A 25,868-nucleotide genomic window follows, 5' to 3' on the forward strand; every position below is an offset into this window, starting at 1 on the left:
TGACAGTTGGCCTTTTTTTTTTTGTGGTTCAGTTAAATAATATCCTCTATCTGAGCATCAAAACCGAATACATGGATGCAGTTTTTCAGTTGACGCACGTCGATAGTTGTGTGGTGCTCAGTCGTTTTTAGTCGATGGGTTTGAGTCGCCAACTGCAATTTTTTTTCTCCATGGTGCACACCAGTTGTGCTCGGCTGCATTGCACAGTGTGCTGGCCTTCCAGGTAAGCCTGCTTTGAAGTTTATGAACTTTATTGACCATGTAGCATGTACACATTTTAAATCACATATTCTGCGTTATTTATCAGTAGTTCATGTTATTAACGCATGAGTTTTTTTTTCCAAGTACATTTTCGTGCGACGAAGAACCAAATTCCCACTTGGATCGAGAGCTGGGAAGGTTTGGAAATCCTGAAAGAGACTATTCGGCTCCAGCCCCCCACCTGTGTCGCCTTGTGAGTCAGCAGCTGGTTCTCGCTCACCCACGCACACACCATCACCCGTCACAGCATATGACAGCCTAGGTCCTGGTGTCATTTACCTACTCTTCTCGTGCCTGAAGATGTCATCAATCATTAGCCTGTGACTGACTGTCTGGTTGTACAGTAAATGTTAACATGTTAATGGACTGAAGCCTCCTTTATTTTGCATGCACAGATTGGTCCCGCCCAAGAAGCCGAAGAACGCCTCGAGCAGTTTAAAACCTCCTCGTAGAAAGAACTTCTTGTTTGAAATTTTCCTCGACCCAACAGTCTGCTAAAAGCCGAGTTTTGTCTGAGGAATTACAGTTCAGCGTGTGGTGCATAGAAGGCGAGCCGTGTTGAGATTTAAGCACACAGACAATCATTGTATTCCGTCTCAGTGGAGTGGAATCAAGAATGGAAATCAGTCTATTTCTGCTCTTTCCTGTCAAAAACGCTGCGGTCTTAGAGTACTTTCAAGCTGAATAATGAATCCTGATTGACGCCACAGGAGACACGACACAAGATCTTGCATTTTAATTAAAGTGGAACGATGTGACTCAGTGCGATCATGATTCGATTTGATCAGGTATGCCACAGTTTGAGTTATAATACAAATATGAATTAACTTGTCATCCCTGTAAATTTCCTCCAAATGGATTTATTAAAGTCAGATATTCCAGTTAATTGTAATTTCACCATTTACCACCAGATGGCAATATCATGTCAGTTGCACTTGCCCCAGGTCTTATACTGCCCTGTACTGCGTGAGTAGGCTGAATGATTTGCGGATTTGGGATGACATTCAGGACAAACATAGTACCTGAATAACATAATTTTGAGTGGGTTGATGTTCAAAAAAAATTGCACAAAATTAGTTCTTGCACTTCATGTTGCTTTGCTGTTCAGCAGTTTTGTGCCGGCGTTGAATAGTAATTTTCATGCACGAGCACTTTGCACTGGGGGGGTGTCACAGTATGTGGTTATTTTTTTGATTGTTCAAACCCTTTGTTGTTGAAGGCTGGATGTTTTGCACATGCATTGAGAAATGTATTATGTAAAACAAAATGTATTAAGAGCACATATTTTGCACATGTGCACATATTTTTTTCCATTGTCAAAATGGCAATTTTGTCATAGGTGTGGTTAGGATGTGCGCCGCCCTATGTGACTCACGAGTAGCACTGTTGAAAAACAATACACGTATAGATGACAAACAATAACATTTAAAAAAAATATTTTATCCACCCGTAGGTTTTTTTTAATACAGATCTACAGCCGCGTCCTCAAATGAAGTCAAGCACACGTCTCAGTGAAGAAAAGGAGCCCAAAGAAGGCTCGATCCTGCTCCTGCGGCGGTGTGCAGACTAGAAAGAGTCTGGATGGGTCAGGCTGCATGCAAGCGGCTCCTTCTGCGAGAGAGTGAGAGGGGCTTGAAGTGAAGCCAACCGGGGAAGTGGAAGGACCATAAACAGCTGCCCCCTTCTCCCCCCCATGCAGAGACAGCAAAAGGAGCCCGATGGAAAGAGAGGGCGGATGACAGGAGGGTCTGTGGTGAGTTCGGCAAGGGAGTGTCGCGTTTGAGGGTCTTCAGAGGCAGAGGAAGGTGCTGGCAAGTGGAATGGGAGGCGGGAGGTGCTGCGTGTGCACCCGCATGCTTTGAGAGTGAGGAAAGCCGGAGTGTAAGAGGACTGGGAAGTGTGTGTGGAAGATTGGAGGGTGGCAGGAGAAGTTGTAAGAGGAGAAGCGAGAAGAAGTCACCTGCCAGAGGAGCGGGAGTCGGCAGGAGGTCGGATCATGTTGGGCAAGCGGACTTCGGACGTCAAGCTTTGAGAGGTTCTCTTCTGGCGACAAAACTTCAGAGGAGAACAGAATTGATGTGAAGGGCCACCAAAGGCTGCAAATATGGGGTGCATTCACAGCCTGGCCACCAGGAGGATTAAGGACCACCAAGATGACCCCGAAGGCACAGCTCGAAAGACCGACCCTGAGGTACTCCCTGAGATCCTGCAGCTCGCTGAGGTGAGTGAGGGAACAACTGTGCTGCATGGCATGTTCACAACTCGTTTTATAACCTGAAAAACTCCTTGCCTAGTCTCAGATTCAAAAACAGATGCTGTTCTACTACTTGGTAATGTGGCAGGCAGTCTTATACTTTTGCGTGGTTTACAAATCTTAACTCGGATGATTTTTTTTTTTTGTTGAAGTTGTTTTTATTTTTATTTTTTGCTTTGACTGAGATACTTGGTGGCAGCGATTTCAGTTCACGTCACCTCACAACAAGCAGCTGTTTGGCAGATAGTGAGCCGGTCTTCACGAAGGAGTCGTCAAGCTGTTGAATGCCACTCCCAGTTGAAGTTCACTCTCAAACTAAACCTTAGACTAAGAGAATCACACGTTTTAATGCAAAGAAGCAATGCAAAATGCCATTGACGGGCTGTTATAATGTTTTAGGCTATTGCTATTTGAACACAAATAGAGGTGCAACATATGTAGACAGACAAGAGGGGTATATAGTTTACATCCCTTGCGAAAAATGACTCTTCTTATGTTTGGATTATACTGTCCCCAGTTTCCCTAGGCGCACACACCAGAAGGAGCAGCACAAAGTCCATTGAATTAAAACAAAAAAAAGAGAAAAATATGTCGAATTTTTGTGCTCTGTTTATTAATGTCATTACTGTATGTTCTGTTATTAAAAAAAAAAAATGTACAAAAAAAACAATTTTGGGGTGGGCCAGGCTGGAATGTATTGGTGGCATTTCCCGTCAGTTCAATGAGGAAATTTGGGATTTAAGATGCACGTGTTTTGTCACAAGTTCTAATAAGTCAACTACATGTGTTAAAAGCTGGACAGAACTTCAAACCCCAAGTAGTCATAGCAATACTATTGCAATAATAGTTCCTGGAAATACATTTGATCAACCTGTACTGCATTTTAGTTATTGACCATCAATTTAGAAGTACTTCAACTTCTTCTCCTTTATCAGACCTTGGCCTGAGACACTATCAGCATCTTCAGAATGCAAATTGTATGACTTCATAAAGGCGTGTGGAAGAATCCCAGCCAATGCATTTGAGATGAACTACGACAGATTGTGAACCAAAATCACAGATTTAAAAAAAAAAAAAAAAATCCCACATTTACAAGCTTTAATAGCTGCGGAAGGGCTGACCAGTTGATTCATTGGAAATGAAATTGCGTGATGTCTCAAAACTTTTGTCCATGTAGTGAACGTCGTTACTGATGAAATGAGCTGTCCGGTGATGGCCGTTAATCATGTCCTGCGGGGTTAAGGGTTAAAAGGAAGTGGTGGTGTAGGTTACTATGCAGGGTTTGACACGTCGTCTCTCTGTCTGCTAGCTTTACTTTGGAATGACACACACGCACACACATTGCTGTGAATGGAAGCTTCGGGTGTAGTTTTATGAAGCCTGTAATAAAAAAGTGTCTGTCGGTTTTTGCGGGAGGAGGTCACACGCCCGAATGTGTGTGTTTTAACAAAACATGGCACCGTAGCGCGCTGTAAAATCACCATTACTGGTACATTTTATTTTAAAAGAAGTCAGAAATCTCCAATAAAGTGCCATGCTATCATCATGAATAACCAATAAAGCACCATATTATCTTTTACGCATGTACACCGATCTACGATGGACGTCTGGATCTCAACCAAAAAAAAAAAACATTTCCAAGATCATATGTAGTGTCAAATTCCTTCAAGCCTGCTTTTGTGTGCGTAGGAGCCTGTGTGAATTTCCTTGCACGTGTGAGTCTTTGAGTCTGCCAAATGATGATAACATGGTCTCTGCAGAATGGGTGGACTCGGCACTCTTTAATTTCATACAATTGTCCTGTCCAGTTTCCTTCCCTCTGTGTTCCACTCTCTCTCACGTGTGCATACAAACAAACATATTCCCGCACTTATTTTCAGAATTTTTGTGGCTCTTTAGAGGTGACTGCCCTTACTCGCGCTGTTATAAATACCCTGCTTGAACTGGAGCATACTCCTGGCTTGCCACCTGCTCCCGTCCCTTCTGGATTGTATGTGTGTGTATGTTTGTGTGCGTGTGTTCATGTGTGTGTGAGGGACTCCATGTATGTCATCACTGCTAAGGTGTCACGAAAGGAAACCCAAACAGGCCGATGCATTTAGCATGGAGTGGGTGTGTCACGGTACTCAAGTACAGTATTCATTTTCAAGAGTGTGTGCGTATGTGTGGTGCAGCAGTGTATTTTTAGGGGCCAAGCACTTGTGTGAAGGCCCTCTTGAAGAGACTTTGTTATGATTCTTAGATAAGTAGACTTTTTGAGCAATTTCCCATGCACTGTGTTTCCGCAGAAGTCTTGAAGTCTTACATTTCATTTTCAAACATTGTTGGCCATCATTATGCTTTAAAATGACACTTCATTCTAAAACCCAACAGTGAAAGCTCTAAAAAAAACAGTTGTGTAGTATTCCGAATTCTGTAAAGAATTTGACTCACGTTTTATTTCCTGTGTACCGTATGGATTTTATTATCACAGAAGGTAGTGAAATATTGTAAGATTGAGCTCATAATGTCCAATCCTCGTAGTTATTTTTATGAGTGGCCACGTTAATGTGGCGTTTTGCATTGGTGACTGTCGTGGTTCGAGTACTCTCATGACTTTCATGCAAGCAGCATACTCTGGGTTCCCACTCAGCCACGGTGAGAATGTTTGTTGGTATCAAAATGAATGACGGGTTACAAGGGGTAGGAGTTGGGGACCCATGCTGTCTTGAATGTGGATGAATGGATGTATTTGATCAAAGTCGTGAATTTCCAATTCCCCTAAAACCTGCACATGAAACATGTTAGCACCGCCTTAATGGTTTTCAAAGCGTTTTGTCGCCATGTCATGAGTAAAACCATTAAAAAAAAAGGGCTCAAAATGAATTTTCAAAAAAACAGGACGTTTTTCAAAGTGGTTATTTTACTATCCTTTTCCACGGGTTCTACAAATAGTAACTATTACTACTACTGGAAGATTTATCCCATAACTACCAAATTTCAAGCATGTACATTAATCAAACTCCTTGATGTGAATTGCACCCACATCTCACGCGTCTCAGTTAGTCACAGCGCAACATAGCTTGAACTAGCTAGCCTGCTATTCGAACAAGCATTCACATCATTTACACAATAAATGGAATGTAACAGTGGAGCAAGAGACAAGTAGAGTGGACGTGTGCAGTGGTCTCACATGCTTGGAGAGTGACACAGACTTTGGCCGTAAAACTCCAAAGGGGTGGGGTCCTTCACCACGTCAATTTAACTTAACACTGCTGCTGACAGTCATGGGATCCCCCTGGAGACGCAACGTCCCTCAAGCTTCGTTTCACTGTTACACAAACAAAATAAAATGGTTGAAAACAACTTCACCAAAATGGGGGGATGCAGCTAGAATGTTACCCTTAAACCTTTTTCATCTCAAAAGTGATGGCTTGTAGTGTTAGCTCTATTTTAGTACAGGGCTTTCGAGCAACACCGTTACTATTTATTTACAGCATTCAGTTGTTCTTAATGTTACCGTGAGTCATTTAATCTTATATAAGTCTGCAGTGGACACATTTATTTCGCACTTACTGGCTTTTAAAACGTCAGTACAGTCGACGAGTGGTGAGCAAGCCTGACTTAAGACTTGAGAGGTTCTGTGTTCAAAATCAGTGTGGAGTTTGCGTGATCTCCCCATGCTTTTGTGGGTTTTCCCCTACACTCTGACGGTGTATTAGAGCTGCGTGAAGAGAAATTAGTCATCTCCATTAACAAGAGCTTCAATTATGACTTTTAGGCATAGTGCTGGGTGCCTTTTCTTTCGTTTCTTGGTGCCTGCCATCAATATTCAACTTTTGCCGGATGAGCTGCACTGCGATCATTTGACCAGTAGATGGTGCCCTTGACTATTGGCAATTGGCAGCTAAGGCTATGGAACTCGATGACAGATCATATCATCAATAAGAATAACGTTGATTGTGATCATGAGGTTCAGGTCTAATCTGCCTACGGTGTATCTTAACCATGGCCACCTTGTGATGGATATTGCCCAAAACAAATGCGGTTCTTGGGGACAATCAAATTGAAAAGTGGCTTTTAGTTGTTGGTGTTGATTTCAGGCAGGAAATTGTCCGCTGTTCAAGTCAACTAACAAGAACCGGCTGTGCATGTTTGTCATACAAACCTGAGCACTATTCATCAAACAACCAAGAACAGGTTTTTATAAAACGTGCAGCTAGAAAGAACTGAACTGAGAACTATTGTGGATATGTTTACCATCTACAACTAATGACATTCTTTAATAATCGTCCCTCTGTAAACATGCCACTTGCGTCCAGTAGAATAACTACAAATTAATTAAAAACACATGGACATTATTGAGGGGGGGAGGGGATGGGGGGGGGCATGGCACCATGTTCACTCTACATTATGTAACCAAAAAAAAACCCGCTCAAGTTAAAAGTTGCTATTTCATGCATTATACATATCTATTCATAAAGGATTTATAGTCCATTCACAACACATTGGAGAAAGTGCTCTTTTATAATGCATCACAGTGAATGAGCTCAGAATTCCAGCGGGTGTCCGTGAAACTGTGCAGTGTTGGAATAATCAAAAGGTGCTTGTGTATTGGAGTTAGGGGTTAAATACTCTGCCTGTAATCCAGGCGTTGGAAAAAGGCAGGAAAAAAATATTCAAGCCATGCAGGAAATGTTTTTTCAAGGCTAAGGAAATTCAGCGATTTGTTTTACAGGAAAAGAAGTGTGTACAGGTAGGGTGTTTTGCAGCCACTTCTCTGTAGGACTCGCGCGCGCATTGGGCACCCAGAATGCTCCCGTTTCCCCCCATTAAAAGAAAAAAAACTTGTTTTAATATGATTCATACTGGAAGGCATTTTTTGGGGGGAGGATGTAGTCATAATTTACTGTACAGTGTTTGCAAATTTGGATTCCGTAGCACTGTGTGTGTATGTGTGTGTGTGTGTGTGTGTGTGTGTGTGTGTGTGTGTGTGTGTGTGTGTGTGTGTATAACTAAATGTGTGTTGGGAGTTTGCAATTTTGCCCAAAATATTCCAAGCTGTAATTATGATATTAATAAAAGCCATTTTGACCCATCTTACGCCTCTAAATTTGTAAGAAACCACCGCGCCTGAGGGAAAATCAGAGGCAGTAGGCGTGATTTATGAGGCGGTCACTCATTTGTCGTGCACTCGAGGGCACACTCATAGCAGGCAATCGTCTATGGACTCATGCTGACCTGTTACGGTATCTTTTTATTCCAGAGACTCACCTTATTTGTTACGGAGTGCTATTATAACACTCATGGTATTTGTTTTATTTTGTTTTAGATTGTGCTTTTTTTCACAGATCGTATTTACTGTATTATACTGTCAGTTCATAATGACAGTTTTAACTAACGTGCCAAAAAATGATTTTTCAAAAAAAATTGGTCACTCCCTTTTACCTATCCTGTATGAACCAGTGGATGAAAACGTGAACCTTTGGAGAGTACAAGAAATGAATGGAGCCAACGACCTCTAAAATATCCACTCTTTCATTTTATTCCTTTATTTGTGTTATTATAGCTATAGTGGCCAAGAGCAAACCGCTTCTTCCTTGACAAATGTTGTTTGTGGCTAAATACAAAATGTAACACAGTACATGTGACGGCTTTAAACACTGTTTATCGATAACGCCGGGCGTAACGGGGGGTTTCCATGCTGGCGAGTGGTCTTATATGTGCGAAAGTCAATCGGCAACTTGTTGGGGTTTTTTTTCCAGTTCGGTTACTTTCAGTCAGGTGGATCAGTGTGTGGCGGGCCTTGGGTATGGTGCAGCTGCAGGTGACACCCTTACGCAAGAGTGCCAAAAAGCAGTCCACACAAGTTACGCTGTGTGTTTCTACAGCTGCCATGTGGTATCATCCTGTGCAGTTGAAAAGAACACTTGGGAAGGTTGTAATCAAGGTGAAGAGAAAGTTCGATGAGCAGCGTGTTAGTTGTGGCGTGTGGAAAGGTGGAAGAAAACAGGTGACGAGACCTCCCGGTTTGTTTTGCAGCGATACAAAGCAGTGGGCCATGCCTTCACTGAGAAGCACTTCGCCATGGGACGCGTGTATGACGTGTGCTAGCAGACAACAGAAAGCTTTGCTGCTTTCTGCAAGGGTGAGCTGAAATCCTCAGCGCGTTCGTACACGTCAGCTCGACAAGCTCACCCGGACCTTGAACGCATCTCTCAGCTTTACTTGTTGTTTGTGGAGTGTATGGTGGCCGTTCACAAGGCATGTGAAGCCACAGTAAGAACAATCTTGGCTGGTTGTAGCACGGACTTGGACGAGGCGTGTTCGCTGACCTAGATGTGTGCTTTGGAAAAGCCCCCCCACACCCTCCCTTGAACAGCAGCCGGCCAGGTCGGTATGAGTAATTCATTGTGGTAACCTACAGCGGTTACGTCTCAGTTGCTGCACAACGTGTATTAGATGTGGACCTGTTTCTTGTCTACTGCTAATATTTTATGACAGCATTTAGAAAAATGTGTAACATACCGTAAATTGAACTTAAAGCCGCAGGATCATGATCAGAGCTTGCTGATGTGGAGGAGGGAAACATCTAACATGCAGGACGAGGACCAGAGTTCAACACCTATGTATTAAACCAGCGGTCAAGAGCTCCTTTTCAAGCCAACCAACCTTTTGCGATCGACCGTTACCGCACGAGCGCGCATACACCCACGCCATGATGAGCAACAGCCATAACGGCCCCTAACATGAACAAAACATAAAAATAAAGTATATACAGGAGTTTATGAGTGTGTATTTTAAACCATTATCATCATTTAGCAGAAACACACTGTCAGACATAAGCCACCAATGTCCAAATATGCTCAAGTTCATATTATTTCACAAATTGATATGATTGGTCAGTTCCCAGGGGTACAAAAAAGTGTTGAAAATGGATTGCTTTTTTTTTTTTGTTTTTTGTTTTTTTTCTTTTGACGATGCAATGTCAAACAAGCCATATTTCTGGTTTCCTAAAAAGTGATGGTTTTGGAGATACTAGGATTTGCCCGGCATCAGACAGAGTTAATATCCATCAACACTCACAGGCCTATATTATCACAGTTTAGTTTTCTGACCGTCTTCTTCTGGATATTCTCAATGATCTCTACTTGTGTCACACAACAGCGACCGTCAGATGGGGCAGCGCGTTACGTGTAATACGTGCAGCTTTTAAAGCGGTTTATGCATGAAAAAAAAATAATGCTGCTTATATACAGATGGTCTCTATGGACAGAATTTTATGGTGCATGAAATAAATAATACTCATGATTGAGCAGGCAATACAAACATACCAGTACACTGTATGGAAAAATGTGGGGACAGGAAGGGTTGACTTCATAGGTATGACTGGATGTGTTTCCTCAGGAAGAACTTGAAAAACCTGAGTCCTAGACCACAGAAAATGGGACGCTAGCTAAAGTTGGCTGTCCCAAACTGCCACAGAACCGTCACATTAACCACATGACCCTCGTGCGGAACTCTGGTCACCTCCAATCCCTGTGGGATTTCAAATCTCACACAAAATGACCTAATAGTGCGCCACTGGACACTACCAGCTGTTGTGCCTTTGCAGCCTGCCCCTAAAAGAGGATTATTGTTTTCTTTTTTTTCCTTCTTTTTTTTTATGTCATACTCAGTTACCACGGAGATGGACAAATACAAGTGCAATGGGTGGCTGCTGAACGTTCAGTGGTCACCAAGGACCATGATCAATGTGGATGGAAGAAGAGTGTAAATATAGAAAATAACAAGAGTGCCATGGATGCATGCCATGGAGTGATTGGTGTAGAGGACACAAATAGGTGAGAGGCAGCTGGCGGGGCCGTGTGTGTGTGTGTGTGTGTGTGTGTGTGTGTGTGTGTGTGTGTTATGGCTTTCTGGGAACTTAAATCTGCCAGTCAAAGTGTTGTGTGTGCATTTTTTGGTCCGGAATTGGGATTTTGTCTCATCCTCCCTTTTTAAAATTTGTATTTATTTATTTTTTTTATTCAAGTTATACTTGTGCATTTTGTCCTCTGTCTCTTGCAGACATTTTAATCCTGAGGTCATTGGGCATACTCACTCTGCCCACTGTGTGCATGTGGTGCATTGATGTGTGTGATGAGTGCAAAAGCAAGAGCAAGTCCTTCCACAGGGAAGGCATGTTTTACCGTGTGGGTGTGTGTGGCCTGCGCCACAAACAGGCCGGGAGGGGGAAAAGGGAAAAAAAAAAAAAAAAAGCTATGTGGTGAGTGCTGCTGGCACTGTGGACGAGGGTGCATGCGTGTTGTCATATGAGACAGAGCGAGAGAGAGTGAGCAATGGGTTTGTGTGTGTGACCGAGAGAGGGATGGAGGGAGGCTGTGTATGCCAATGTACAGACTGGACTGCTCAGAGAGGGAGGCAAGGACTGAAGCTGCTTGTTGAGAGGTAAAAAAAAACAAAACACTCGGCACGGACACTCCGGTTAGTTTATAACGTCTATTTTGTCCTTAAATCTACTGTGTGGCGTCTCTTGTTGTGAGTGGGCAACTTGTTCTGTTCATGCAGCATGTCATTCCATGATGGTCTTCCAACAATGGATAGAGTGTTTTTACTTTGCTCCAAAAGAGGATTTCTTCTGCTGCAAATACGGTATACTGCATCTTAAAAATAGACACGCGGTGTGACCTACAAAAAAAAAAAAAATATGCACGTTTGAATTTTTAATATTAGAGTTAAGTGATTGTACGATGGTAGCAGTTCACTCTCGTGGGTTCCGTTCCCACTTAGTGCCACTGTGAATGTGAATGGTTGTTTAGACTTGCAATTGACCGGCGGCCCTTCTGAGGTGTACTTTGTTCTTTGCCGGAAATCAACTGGGACAGCTCCAGGAGACACTGAAAAGGAGAAATTGTATCAAAGATGGATGGATATGATTTAAATGACTCCATCTATTGGAGCTTAAAACCATGTAAACTTGACCTTATTTGCATGCATCATATCTGACCCAAGGGTACCAAGCAGAGACAAACCGCCCCCCCCCCACCCCTCCATTGTTAATCAGCTGTTCTACCATCAACAATGTGATGGATGCTAATGTTGCATAGTGATGTACACATGGTTACAAAATCTGCTCCTGCACAACAGCTGTTGTGCAATTGGATGAATGGATATTGTGACGATGGTGACAGGACGATGTCTACATCTTGGAAAACATCTCTGGTGTATTATTGTCTTTGTTTGGAGACAATAGTTTGGACACTTGTATTGCTTTTATCGATGAACTGCCCTTGGCTTCCCATCTCTCCACAGGTAATAAAAGCAGATCACTGAGGAGCATATAGAGATGAGGTGTCCTCACTAGGTCAGCAATGGATTTGGCTGATGAGCATCTGCGTTACCAGATTAACATGTTGACATATCGCCTCCCAAAGCAACTATTTATAGTTGCGACCGGGCAAACTACGATAATACTCGGCTTGGTTTAATTCAGTACGCTTTTCTTGGCCTTATCTAAAGTGACATGGGACACACGTGGCTGCATGCGCCTCCTGTTTGCATCTCTTTCATTTCCTCATATCCATCACGGAGCAATAACCGTGCTGTTTGGTTTTGTTTAATATTGAAGTTGTCACCATGCTGGCAGGATTAATAATTCCAGATGGACTTCACAGTTTGTTTGTTTTTTTAATCAATTGCCATGGTCTTTATACCGACAAATCACTTGTACGATATAACGCTATCCAATAAAAGAGTTGCATCAGGGAGGTATAAGCTAAACAATGTTTTTGTTATCGTCGCTGTAGTTTGCAATCGTATATTCATAAGATTTTTCACTTCCCTGCATGTAACTACTGTAAATGAGGAAACAAAAATATGAGACAACTGTCGTTATGATGCAGTAACAGTTGTTCATCACTGCAAACCACAAGCGCAGCAATAAACATGATGTTAAATGAATGCCTCTCTAATAGGGTTCATCAAAACTGAGCATGGTTACCGTTGTAATTTTCTGCTATTTTGATATCGCAAAACGACTTAATATCATTGGTGGGCAAGTGGTCTGACACAGTTCGGGGAAATCTGAATGGCGATCGGATCCCACAAATGTAGACACAAACAAAAGTCAGTGCAAAAATATTTATTAAATACAAAAGCGCACCGACAAAGTATAAAACTGCAATTGCTGGTCAAAAGAAGCAGAAAAATAATACATGAATAAAAACCGCTTGCAAAGGCAAGGGACAAGAAACTCTGAAATATAAACAAAATGACTCAAGTCCAATTCACAAAAATAAAAACATGAGCCAGATCGAAGACAAATGACGAGATCGAGAGATCTAGACAACAACGCTTGAGCAATAGCAGCAACAAGGTCAATAATCCGACAGAGACGTGGGATCTTGGCAGTCCTCAATACTTGATTAAACGTGATGATCAAATTGGCAGCAGGTGTGCATGCTGGAGGAAAAGCACTCCACTGCCACCTGCTGGGGACACACAAGATCAGTTGTGGCTGGTCTTCAGGCAACATGCATGTTTGTATGTGTATGATTTTGGCGGCAGTGGTGGGGTTTGGACATTTTAAATGATCAAATGCAAAAAGAACCTTTAAGTGTTCCAGAGGGACTCGTGATCTATATTAAGGAGCTTGATGAAAATAGCTGTCTGACATCTTTGTGCTCTGCGCAGAAGGCATTTTCAGCTGTTGACATGTCTATCCCATCCCATCCCATCCACATCACTCGCTCACCGTCTACCCGCTTCTCTATTTGCTCCCCAATACAAAGTCCGTTTCGGCTTGCATTGTTCACCTTTTGTGCAAGCTTTGGACTCACTTCTGCTCGTGATGCTCTTCACGGTGTCCTCTCTTGTCCCATGTTGTTAATGACGGGAAAGCCCAGATGCTTGTGCTCATCCTGTCCTGAGGCGAGGCTTCGTGTGGTGCCAAGGCAGACTTCAAAAAGAATTGCAACTGCCTCATACTTTCAGCCTCTCCTAAATGATGAGGCTGCCTATCTTATTGTTCATCTTTAGTGGACGTACTGTGAGATGGTGTAATGTAGAGTCAGCTTTGGTAATTTTTGCCGTTCCACTTTCAAATGAGAAGGCTTAGTCACTTCTCCCCCTGTCTGATGTCAGCTTTCACCAGTCAACCGGTAGGCACCCTGTCAGTCCCCGAGGCTGTGGTGGCATGCTGTCATTGGCGCCGCCGTAAAGCACACTGATGAACAAGACAAGCCGAACCAGATGCCATACCCCCCCCCCCCCCCCCCCCCCCCCCCCCCAAAACATTCACTTCCTGCCCATCTCCCCCATGAGGTCAGCCGCTGACCAGACTGTTGTGGTGTGTCTGCCTGTCTACACTTGCTGTGCAGACCTTCTGCTCCTGTACAGCAGGCACAGACAGGCAGGCCCCCCCCGCCCGGTGGCTCCTGCACACACTCCACACGCGTTCACCAAGAGCTTGCAGCAGTGCTACCAAAAACACATGCATGTGCATGGCTCAACCTCTCTTGACCAGCATTGACATCCTGTTGCAAATTGTTTCCTGTTGACTCGAGTGTCTCTCGCTCTGTTGCCTTTATATGTCAAGACCCTCTACGCGCATGTGTTTTTGATGCACGGTCATGCACGTGGATGTTGTCTGTCTCCTACTGTTGCTTCCTGAAGCCGAGCGCACTCCAACCTCTTAACCACCGTTATTAAACCGATCAAAGGAGAGGTGTTCTGCCCCGACGGTCACGTTTACATGCCCTCTTATGTCCCACTGTGTCTCTTTTGCCCATATTTCCCATCTGCGTGTGTATGTGCTTGAAAGAAAGACTTAATCGGGAGCTGTGGTGAAGTGTGAAAAAAAAATACCAGACGGGGACTGCATTTTGTTTTGAAATGTGAAATGAACTATAGCATCTCATGGTTTCCTCGTCTACAGTGCAGTTAAGTTACTTCATACCTTTCCTGCCAACCTGTCTACCTTTTAGTTGAGACCTTAATGGTCGTGTTGGTAAAGTGGAACACAGGAATGCAAAAATGAGGATTTCTAATGAGGGTCCATTTATACAAGACTATCTTTAACTGGAACCAGATAAAAAGTTAAGATATTTTTAGCATCGCTGTGATCAACGACTTGTCGTTCACTAAATGTGAGTGTGGAGCAATCTGCTATACTACTTTGTATATTTTCCAGCAATAATGTTTATTTACATTGCTAAATGTAATTGCTGTCTGATTTTTAAAAAATATAGCAATATTGTTGTGCTGGGAGCATTCGAAGACATTTGAGTCATTAAGGATTGAAGGCCTCCGTTCTGGAAAATCAGATTTCACGCAGTGCAATAGGCAGCTACTTGCCCGAATTGTTGTGATGTACACTAAACAATATCCTCAACTTGTGCAATGTTACTTGTCAGAGGAAGCATTCACTTGTGCAGGCATGAGACTTATGAACTTGTTGCTGACACCTGTCAGCGACTGGCCGGCTCTTCGTCTGAGAGGGCCGCTTGGATGCCACTCATGTTGAAGGGTTCAAAGGTGAAAAGTTGACAAGGTGCTGCCTATCAAGGTTTGCAGTGGAAGTCAAAAGCCTGAATGGTTTTTTTTTGTCCGTGGCTCACTGCTGGGGGTGCTTAAGAACGCGGGATCTTACTTGGTTGAGATGATGTGATTGCAAGCACAGAATGCCATAGGGTGAGGTTACAGTAATTAAATGTGAGGGGCATTTTGATGAGTATTTAGAGGCAGGATCATTAATGCAACGCAGCGTTTCTTCATTCTTTCAGATATGTTTATTTGCATATGTGAATGTTTTTTTTTTTTCACCATTGCTAACCTCATGCTTATTCTTCCAGGTGTCTACCACCTGTGCCTCAACACCAGAGCAGGTATGCTTGGACATGCATTCGTATTGAGATGTTTGTATTACCCTCACCAAGCCACATTTCTGTATGGTTTTCAGCACGATTCCATGAAATCTACATCACTGAAGAAAAGAAGCTCCATGCCGAGGTATCGTAGCCACGGATGATACATGGAAAGCATCCTTTTTTTCCCTGAAATAAAGACACAGCATTTCCGTTTTAAATGGTTTCAATGTCTAGAAGTAAAAGTGAGGAGCAAGTCATGGAGCAGGTGATGGAGCGCCACTACGACATTGACCTCACTTATATCACGGAGAGGATCATCTCGGTCTTCTTCATGCCAGAGCTTGAGGAACAGCGATACCACACCGAGCTGCAGGAAATGGCGACAATGCTTAAATCCAAGCACCAGGACAAGTTTCTGGTTGGTCACGACCCCCCCCCCCCAAAAAAAAAATACCTACACTTGTTTAACTGATGCATTTACAAACACCTCATGCCGGTAACTCATATAAATCACCTGCATCATATAATAACACCCAAGACGTCTGCAACAACCTTGACAAAGAAAATTACGCGGTTGATCAACGCAAACAGAATAATGTCCACCTTGTTCCAAAACATTTGGCATTGTTGGAAATATGAATATCTAAGTCACTGTGTTTTCCCCTCTAGCTTTTGAATTTATCAGAAAAGAGACATGACATCACAAGACTCATCCCAAAGGTACAATTTGAAAGTGTACGTCATTCCAAAGCCACGTAATATTTAATGCCCAGCTCCTCCTGCGCTACAGGTGCAGGACTTCGGTTGGCCTGATCTCCACGCTCCACCTTTGGACAGGATCTGTACCGTGTGTAAGGCCATGGAAACGTGGCTGAGCGCTGATCCCAATAACGTAGCGGTTCTCCACTGTAAGGTCTGGGCAACCTGAACGTGGCACACCGTGAATCACTTCAGACCTTCTCAGATTTATATTGTCGTTTGCCCTGACAGGGAAACAAAGGGAAGACGGGTGTCATTGTGGCAGCCTACATGCACTATAGCAAGATATCAGCAGGGTAATTCTTTTGTTAAATGTTAAAAAATGAAGTTTCCTCCCTGTGGAACGTGCCTCTCATAATTCTGGACATACAGTACAACGGAAACATTTGTTAAAAAGGGGAAATATCACATGAAAAAAAAATGTTTGTATACAGACACTGCTATACATTGGTAGCCGGTATGTGACCGTTATGTGTCCCTTAAGCAACATGTTTTTAAAGTCATAATTATCCTTGAACAGCTTCTTATAATTTAGACTTTATAGAATTTCAGCAGTATCTTTTGACGAATAATCGGCATCATAAATTTTAACTATGTTGTTCCATTCATAGCAGTGTCATTCACAATTCTATATTAAATTGTGGTCGTGTGTCCACAGAGCGGAACAGGCGCTCACCACACTGGCCATGCGGAAGTTTTGCGAAGACAAAGTTTCTTCTTCCCTTCAGCCCTCTCAGAACAGGTCACACACACACACACACACACACACACACACACACACACAAGCACAAGTGTCGTGCCCTAAGACGTTTGTGTTGAGGTTTGCACTCACAAGCCACAACATTAGGTACACTTGACGGTTGAATTCACAAGTGACGACAAGCACGATTGGTGAACGGCAGCGCAACCTCGTGGTAGACATGGTCAATTACAGCTTGAAAGAAGTCTTGCGGACACTAAAATCTCTTCGATACATTTCTTGTATTGGATCGATTGTGCCGATGAACCAGTCTGAAAGTATACACAAATCCGACCTAATAGAGAATGTCTTCATTGTTCTTCTGTTTCCATCATTGACTGATCCTCACTTGCCATCTTCAGGTACATCTACTACTTTGGTGGTCTGCTGTCCGGTGCCATTAAAATGAATAGCAGTCCCTTGTTCCTCCATCAGATTCATATTCCATCACTGCCAAATTTTCAGACGGGAGGAGGTCAGTTTTATGTCAACAAAAGTAGTTCAATACCTTGGTGTTCAACTTTGTGAATAGTTGAAGTAAAAACAAAGCAACTGTTTGTGCATTTTTTTATTTTTATTTTTTGCAGGTTACTTTCCATTTCTGAAGATCTACCAATCACTACAGCTGATCTACACCTCCTGTGTCTCGTGAGTAGTCACTAATCTAGTTGTTCCACCATGTTCTCCATTTACTTTACACCGGACAGAAGTTCCCTTTACTGGCCACCGTCTATGTTTAGATGGTGGCTGCCCCACTGCTTATGTTCAAGTTCACCTTGTTTACATTTGATTTACTCAGCAGACTTGTGTTTTGACTGCTCTCTTGTATGGTTGTAATCAAGCTCTGATTTGCACTTTGGGGGTCTTTCCAGCAACCCGCAGACCTCCAGGTCCCGGAAGCTGTGTGTGACGATGGAGCCGGCATTATTATTGAAGGGGGACATCATGGTGACAAACTGCATCTGTTTGTCCAATCAATTTTGACTATGTCGTACAAATAGGTTTAAACAATTTCATGTATGAATCTTTTCAATCCTCTCAGGTCAAGTGCTATCATCGACGGAGCCAGGCAGCAGAGAGAGAGGTGGTATTCAGGATCCAGTTCCACACGTGCACCATTCATGGCGCCCAGCTGTGGTTTGGGAAGAAGGATCTTGACGTAGCCTGCACAGGTAGAATAATGGCGTCCCCATTGTGTAGTATGCCATTGACGCTAAATCGAATCAATGGCCGCGTTTTGCAAAAGAGAAGAAAGAGTGAAAATGACTTATGAGCAATGTAGTAATCATGTCGGAATGATCCTACTTTTCGGTGAAAGCGATGAACAATACCTTTGATGTGTTGTTTCCCTGTGAACTTTTCAGTCATTTAGATTGAGGCTTGTGCTATTTCAGAAACAGTTCACATAATTTCTGTGAGTGCTTTTTTCATTTCTGTAGACGGAGTGATATTTTAGACATTGTTTAATATGTGCATCTTTTTATAGATGACAGGTTCCCCAGCGATGCTGCAGTGGAGTTTATCTTTTCTACCAGGCCGGAAAAAATAAACGGTGAATATTTCCAGTTTCCGAAATCTTGAACATCATTGATGTATTTTGTCTTGTACTCAGTACAATTTCATGTACGCTTTCAAGAAAACCAGAAGACAGAACCCTCCGTCAAAGTGAACTACAACGCGTCAGATCCAGTGGTCCGATGGGACTCTTACGAGAACTTGAACGTGCACCATCAAGACAGCCCAGAGAGTAAGATAGTTGTATCCCGTGTTGTTCATTGGACTCATTTGCATCTCACTGAGAAACATTGGATAGGTTGTTGTTCCATGGCATCACCAAGCTTCGATAGTCAGTTTGTAGCGCTGTGCTAGTACGCGGCGGCAGCTGGTCAATAGATGGCGCTGGGGTGCCGCTCCGCCCAAATTAAATCGATATGTTGATCATGAAATAGGTTTGGGGTACTCCGTTTGAACGGAACATCGCTCCCTGCCAAAATGGCCACCACTTAGACAGGTCTGCAGACACCAGGCATTTCTAGTTACTAGTGTAAAGCGTAGCCCAGTTTAAGCCTGAAGTCATTTATTCGGGTGGCTCATGAATCCTAACTTCCTGTTTCCACTAGATATTTCTCATACAAGGGGCCCTTTGGATGGTAGTCTGTACGCACAGGTGAGAAAACGACGAGGACCGGGCCCAACTTCCTCACCCAACGGTTGCCTCGCCAGCAGTCCAACGGTGACGACGCAGATTGCCAAACAGTCGCAGATTCTCACCGGCACTTCCAGCTGTGTCCCCTCTGATCACATCGAGAACCGCTCATCCTTCACCGCTCATCCTGGAAACGAGAAGCCTGAAAGTCTGACGGATAAAGGACAAACCGAGACAAAAGAGAACGTACGGGGGAAGGAAAAGGACAGAGAGACCGAGATTTTAGATGATGCAAAACTGTCAAATCCCGGAGGTTTAGCGCGAGAGTGTGGCGGTCGAGCGGGTGCCACGTGTGGAGGCGTAGGGCGGCAATGGGAGCAAGAGCCCTGCCTAGCTGATGGTCACTGCGCTGGGTGCTGCAACAGTCTCAGAAAACATCCCAAAAGTCAAACTCTGCCAGCCTTACCATCCAAGTCTGTGTCCCCGCCGCCTCATTTGACTCATATGGAACTTTGTCATCGCCATAGCGTCCATCCTTTGCCAGAGTTAGCCTGGGAACAGCCAACCCCATCTGTACCTTGTCTCCACAGACCCTGCTTCCCTTATTCCGCTTCAGAATATCCACATTCACACGGCCACACACTTCCGGCTTCGAACAGACACTACAATGACGAGTGCCAAGTCTTCCATTATGCCAGCCAAGCCCCGAGCTCTCACCTTTCCCACCAGTCCCTACTTTCAAGCCCGTACCGAGAGATATTCTTTGCTCCGCCCAATCAGTCCCCTGGCTGCCCTTGCCGGGAGTGTTCCAGCAGGCGGGAGCACCAGGCAGCCTCAGTCAGAGTGCTCCATTCCATGCATCCAGACCAAGCAGTGGGATTACAACAAACTCGAGAGGCATTGTGGGAAAACAAAAACCCGTGGGAAGTGCCGAGGGAAGCTGACTTCTGGCAATGTAAATCAGCCGTCCCTCCTTATCACATCTGTCACTCTGCCGCTTTAAAGCAGGGTGCAGAGCAGCAAAGGTTTATCCTTGGACCACAGCAGAGTTATCCCAGCCCCCAGCCTCTGATGGACATGCGGGATGGAGCCAGCAGTGGATACCACACGCCTCCGCCTCCACGTCAATCTTGCCCCTGCTCTCCTTATCAGTCGTCTCCCGTTGAGAGCCATGGGAGTCGGGGTTATGCTTCGGGTTACCTATCTGGGTCAGCTTCTCCTTTGCCTGCCAGTAGCCCCTCGCTTGGGGGAGGAAGACTTCCAGAGACCCCTGCGGGAGACAAGGATCAGCAGCAGGAGCCTCTCAAAGGTAAAGAGGAATAGGACTAAGTAAGAATAATATATTTTGCATCCTTCCTTTGTCTGATTTTTTTTTTTTTTGTTTCTTACTCTTTAAAAGCGGAAAAGGCCAGACCTCGTGCAGAGATTGACATATCGCAGGGTTCAGAGGGTAGACCTGACAGATCAAGCGCTCAGACTCTGGACTCTGATCATGATTATACAGTCATTGGCGGCAGCAGCCCCACCCACACAGAAGAAGGCCAGACCTAGTGCAGAGGTTGACATATCGCAGGGTTCAGAGGGTAGACCCGACAGATCAAGCGCTCAGACTCTGGACTCTGATCATGATTATACAGTCATTGGCGGCAGCGGGCGATTATACAGTCATTGGCGGCAGCAGCCCCACCCACACAGAAGACAGGTAGGTAAACCTTGGCTGAACGGATGATTGGAAATCGGCATCGACACAGGAGCTCTGATTGTGATAGTGAGCCCTTTCTGGCAGTTTTAGACGGTCACCTTTGTTCAGATTAAAATGCTGGGGGCAGCATGCCTGGGGTGGGTCAGTAATGACCTCCCAACCTGTACGTTGTGGGTACTTTGAAAGCAAAAAAAGCACATTTACCATTGAACATATTTCACTCATTGAAAAGCTGATGCATATTTTCTTGGCAAATTGAGGTTCTTTGCTATCAAATTCTATGTTTATGATACAGGTGTATTTTTATACTGTACATATAGCTTTTCCAAGCTAAATTTGGAAATAAACTGCTTTCCTGGGTATATAATGGCCACGTTTTGACAATGGAGCACAATTTATACTCTGGAAGTCATTTAATGTTTTGCCTCTCTTTTCACAATTAAACTCTGCCAAAACTTGTTGGTGATAAGAAACTTTTCCAGCTAAGAAAAACATGTTATGCTCTGTTAGCAATAGCAACTCACTTTCATCGCACCTCGAGTTTATTGTAGACATTTAGAGGATGTCAGGCAGGATATACGATGACCATCGAAGCCATTTACGCTGGATGCAGCACTTTGACCTTTTTTCATACTTGCAGCTTAAGTCAAGAAGCCTCAATAGCACTGGAAATCAACACAAATGGCACTAAAACGCCTCCAATAGCAGAGACGGAACAATCCCAAAGTTCCAACATCAGACCGCTTTCAAGTGAACTTTCTCAGAGTCGTACATCTGATGGAAAGAAACTCCAGGAAGTCAACGTCAAAGAAAATGACGAGGCTGCTGGTCACTCTCATAATGCCACTATCATCATCACACCGGTGGATGACCAAATCAATAGCTCAAATGCGCCTGGTGACGGCCCGTCCGGCAGCGGCACAACACAAGCGGCCACTCCAAGCCCTTCCAGCAACTCTTTGCAAAATTCTCCAACCGAATCCCCCGGTCACAGCTCCCCGTCCGCTACAGATCCACCAGAGCATCGACTAACGCCTGAGAGAGCCGGCTCAACTGACACCAAGCCACCGTCACCCGTGCCGGATGGTTACCACACGCCGACTTTCCCCCTCGCACCCTATTACTACCCTTTGCTAAATGTCCCCCATGTCCCTTACACTGGCTACACTGCGATCACAATCCCGGCCTCTCAGCCACCACTCCCAGAAAAAAAACGACTCTCATCAACGCCGGGATCCTTAAACGGGCACGTTTCACATTTACGAGGCTCTCCGGTGCCTTCACCGACACACAATGTGACTTTGCCCGCAACTATGACAGAGCAGCGGCAGGGCTACGCGCAGTTCAGCAGCAGTAGGGAGGACATCAGGGTCAACGCAAAGTTTGTCCAAGATAGCTCAAAGTACTGGTACAAACCAAGCATCTCCAGAGACCAAGGTGAGTTCGACCCTAAGCGCTGGTGTATGTTTCCGTGTATGCCTCATTCCTGTGTTTATTCTCCTGCACAGCCATAGCCGTGTTAAAAGACAAGGAACCAGGAACTTTCCTCATTCGAGACAGTAATTCGTTCCAAGGTGCATACGGGCTGGCCCTCAAAGTGGCCACACCTCCTCCGAATGCCAACATCACTGGTACAAAAGGTATCGTCACAGGTTCTTTTATTTTGGGTGTTCTTTTTTTGTAGTCTGTAGACAAAAGACAGTTTCATACTCACCTCCCGCACACAATTCATCATCTCACAGCAGATGCCGTGGAACAGCTTGTGCGACATTTCCTCATTGAGACAGGACCGCGGGGTGTCAAAATCAAGGGCTGTCAGAATGAGGCGTATTTTGGTCAGTTCATTTTCTCTATACGATCTCCATTTTGTGTGCTATTCAGTATTTATTGTCATGTTTTTGACCTGTACATGTTTGTTTTTTTTTTTTTTTTGACTTAACCCTGCTTTAGGGAGTTTATCAGCCCTGGTGTACCAACATTCAATCACACCCATCTCTTTGCCGTGTGCCCTTCGCATCCCAGAAAGAGGTAAAATATACATAGTTCACGTGATAGACCTTCAAAGCTGAAGACAATCTCCTCCACTCGTTGACAACCAAGTTATTCTAATATCGATGTTCTTTCTTCTTTTGTGAAGTGAATTGAAGGGATTGTGAAGTGAATACATTGCTCACACTTTCGCCATCAAATATTTTATTAACCATAAAGGTATTGTTTTAATAGCATTTTAACATCTATAACTCATACAAGTGCAAAAGGAGCTGAAATAAAGTAAAACCACTTACCTCGGATGAGCACTCACCTCCATCTGAGATGAACAGTGTTTGTTTGCAATTTGGTTGTACTCTGAGCTACACGCTATTAACCTGTATCGCACAATTAATTTGGATCATTGTTTGTTGTTTAATAAATTGCATTGCTTTATTATGTTGAATAAGATCCATGTCCAGTTCTGTGGTTATCATGACCTTTTTCATCATCGCTATCACCGGCGGAGTTGTGAAGTTCTGATTCAACCCATTGTACCACTTTGGGGTTTTTTGGTTGGACTTTGGAGGTTCTACTGTCCACTATTTTCCCGTGTAAAATGAAAAAAAAAATCATTTATGAGGCGATACTATGTAACACGAGTATACAATGTTTTAGATCTGGTTGGAGATCTTCAGGAGCTACGCAGTGTAACAAACACAAGCACAGCGGCTGACCTCCTCAAACAGGGAGCAGGTAACACTTGTGTTGAAGTAATTTTGCTGACCTAAAGTGACACTTTCATCAAGAAAAAAAGTTTAGTTCAGTCTAGCATAAAAAAGAGCAATCAAAATTTGGGAAGGGGATTCTCGCGTGTGTTTTACTTTGAGGTGCGCAATGGACAAGGATAGAAAATGGACGGATGCTTTTGGAAAGTTGCGCGGCAGGATTTTTTTTAGCAGTTCTTACTTTTGCCCAGCAGAGGGCAATATAGTCTCACGATGCTGCACACCGCCTTGAATCCATGACTGTGCTCTCTCCAAAGCCTGCAACGTTCTTTACCTGAACTCCGTGGACACGGAATCATTAACTGGGCCGGAGGCAGTTTCCAAAGCAAGCAAAAGTACACTAGCTCTGAGTCCACGCCCTGCTGCAACAGTGGTCCATTTTAAAGTTTCCTCTCAGGGCATCACCCTAACGGACAGCAAAAGAAGGTATCTCGGTTACATAATTACAATCGGTTGTACGTTGATGACAACACACTTCAAACTTGACTACATTTTCTGATGCCGGTCGTGTTTGCTCAGGTTATTTTTCCGGAGACACTACCCCATCAGCAGTGTGACTTTCAGTAGTCTTGACCCCCAAGACCAGAGGTGAGACCTAACACCCCGGGAATAAGAAAGAATAAAAAAACTAGTGTGTGGATGTGTGTGTGCTTCCAAACTTTTAGGCAGTTGTCACTAATAAAGGACGAAACATCAGTGCTTACCACTTTTTTTGTGTGTGTGTGTGTGTGTGTAATGCAATTATTTGCAAGTCTTGAGTCTCGATCATCAGTCTGAGCTGCTGATTTATGTATTCCTGCAATTGTCTTCTGTTTCTATTTGTGTGCCGTGCTTCAGATGGACTAACAGTGATAGCACGTCCAGCAAGTAAGTGCTTGAGTTCCTGTTTTCGCAAGTCATACTGGCAACTTTGCACGGCAATTAACACGGATTGCATTATGTTGCTCATGCTGTAAAAAATGGCTCCTCTTCGGAGTTTCTGACCGTTTCTATCATTTTTGCGCCAGGATGTTTGGTTTTGTGGCCAGGCGGACGGGCAGCGCCACAGAGAACGTGTGCCACCTTTTCGCAGAGCTAGATCCAGAGCAACCTGCTGTGGCCATTGTCAACTTTATCAATAAGGTTATGCTGGGCCCGCAGCTACGCAGATGAAACATGAAGTCAATGTACCGTGCAGAAGACTTAGGCCGCCACTAACTTTGTTGTTTTGATTGTTGATTTGTTTTTGCAGCAGGCATTTTGACATTGGATTACCAAAGAGGATCTGTAATTCTTCTGATTGTTTGGAATTGATTGTTGATCAACCGTGGATGTATGTTCCACTATGTGTCAATTAGTTTGCTGGATAGAAAAGGAATTATTTTTTTTCTGTTGCAAATAATTTGATGTTAAAATGTGAGCATTAAAAAAAAAAATCCCCATTTGCATTTTAACCCCTTCAGGGATAGCGGTTACTACAGTGGACATCTTATCATGTTATCAGGTAACAGGTTGCATGAGATTTCAAATTTAATCAAATGTCGGTTTCGACTTCACCGATGTGCAGAATTACATGCAGAATGTTTAAGAACGTGGGTAGTGTGCTTTGTATAAGTAATACATATAAGTTTTCAGATTAAGAGGTTTTGTTGAAAAATCAAACCGAAAGTGAGGGACAGTTCCAATTTGAGACGGATAAATTTAGCCCAGCAGTTACAAACAGAGTACTTGTGACGGGCAGTATTTTCTTCTGCTTCACTAAAGAAACACCGACATCTAATTGTATTTAAGATGAAAGGATATGGAATGCACTGAGCTAATACTCAAAGGCAGAAAAAAAAAACAAGCTCAAGTAACACAGCCATAAACGAATCAACCAACTCAAAGACAGAATATTGATATTAACTTTTTTTGTGACAGGAAATAACAAAATAATGCCTTAAAGCTGGAATGTTTCACATTTGGGGAAACATGTCACACTGGTAAGGTCATTTTCAACAGAGACGTTAGCTCACTTTCTCCATGCCTCAGAATGACCACATATTTGGTCTTGACCTCTTTGATTTGTTTCTATTTTGACAAACCAACCAATATCCTTGGTAACAGACAATAAACGCAACCAAACCAAAGACATCAATTGTAAAAATATATTTCAAGTTTGATGTTTTTATTATTATTATTTTTCTCACTTGTTTTTTTTTTACAAACAGTATAACCAGCACAAATGTGATTTTCATAACGTTCGTCTGGAAAAGAAGTAATATATTTTATGTGTGAAATAAAGTGCTAAAAAACACACCCAATGTGTATGCCTGATTATTACATGAAAAATCTAAAATATGGTATTTGAGATCTGCAAACAGGGACAGGCGTCAGCTCCCCCACGACCCTAATGAAGACAAGCACTATTAAAAAATGTTTGAA

The 25,868-nt window shown here is 43.5% G+C and overlaps 1 protein-coding gene across 1 annotated transcript; it reads left to right on the plus strand.

The window, feature by feature from the left end:
- Positions 1 to 1,714: 1,714 nt before the first annotated feature.
- LOC109522612 (tensin-2-like) lies at positions 1,715 to 25,740 on the plus strand. Its single transcript, XM_019881328.1, is given in 25 exon segments — positions 1,715 to 2,482; positions 15,349 to 15,381; positions 15,456 to 15,505; positions 15,598 to 15,781; positions 16,033 to 16,083; positions 16,154 to 16,276; positions 16,354 to 16,418; positions 16,781 to 16,864; positions 17,224 to 17,336; positions 17,449 to 17,509; positions 17,734 to 17,809; positions 17,904 to 18,033; positions 18,348 to 18,413; positions 18,498 to 18,608; positions 18,982 to 20,316; positions 20,407 to 20,565; positions 21,520 to 22,146; positions 22,218 to 22,349; positions 22,452 to 22,544; positions 22,660 to 22,737; positions 23,356 to 23,433; positions 23,723 to 23,891; positions 23,985 to 24,053; positions 24,303 to 24,332; positions 24,473 to 25,740. Coding segments are annotated over 25 exon segments (4,179 nt in total). The 5' UTR covers positions 1,715 to 2,365; the 3' UTR covers positions 24,618 to 25,740.
- The last annotated feature ends 128 nt before the right edge of the window (positions 25,741 to 25,868 follow it).

This window comes from Hippocampus comes, unplaced genomic scaffold (genome assembly GCF_001891065.2).
Source record: "Hippocampus comes isolate QL1 unplaced genomic scaffold, H_comes_QL1_v1.1 scaffold68, whole genome shotgun sequence".
Lineage (NCBI taxonomy): Eukaryota > Metazoa > Chordata > Actinopteri > Syngnathiformes > Syngnathidae > Hippocampus > Hippocampus comes.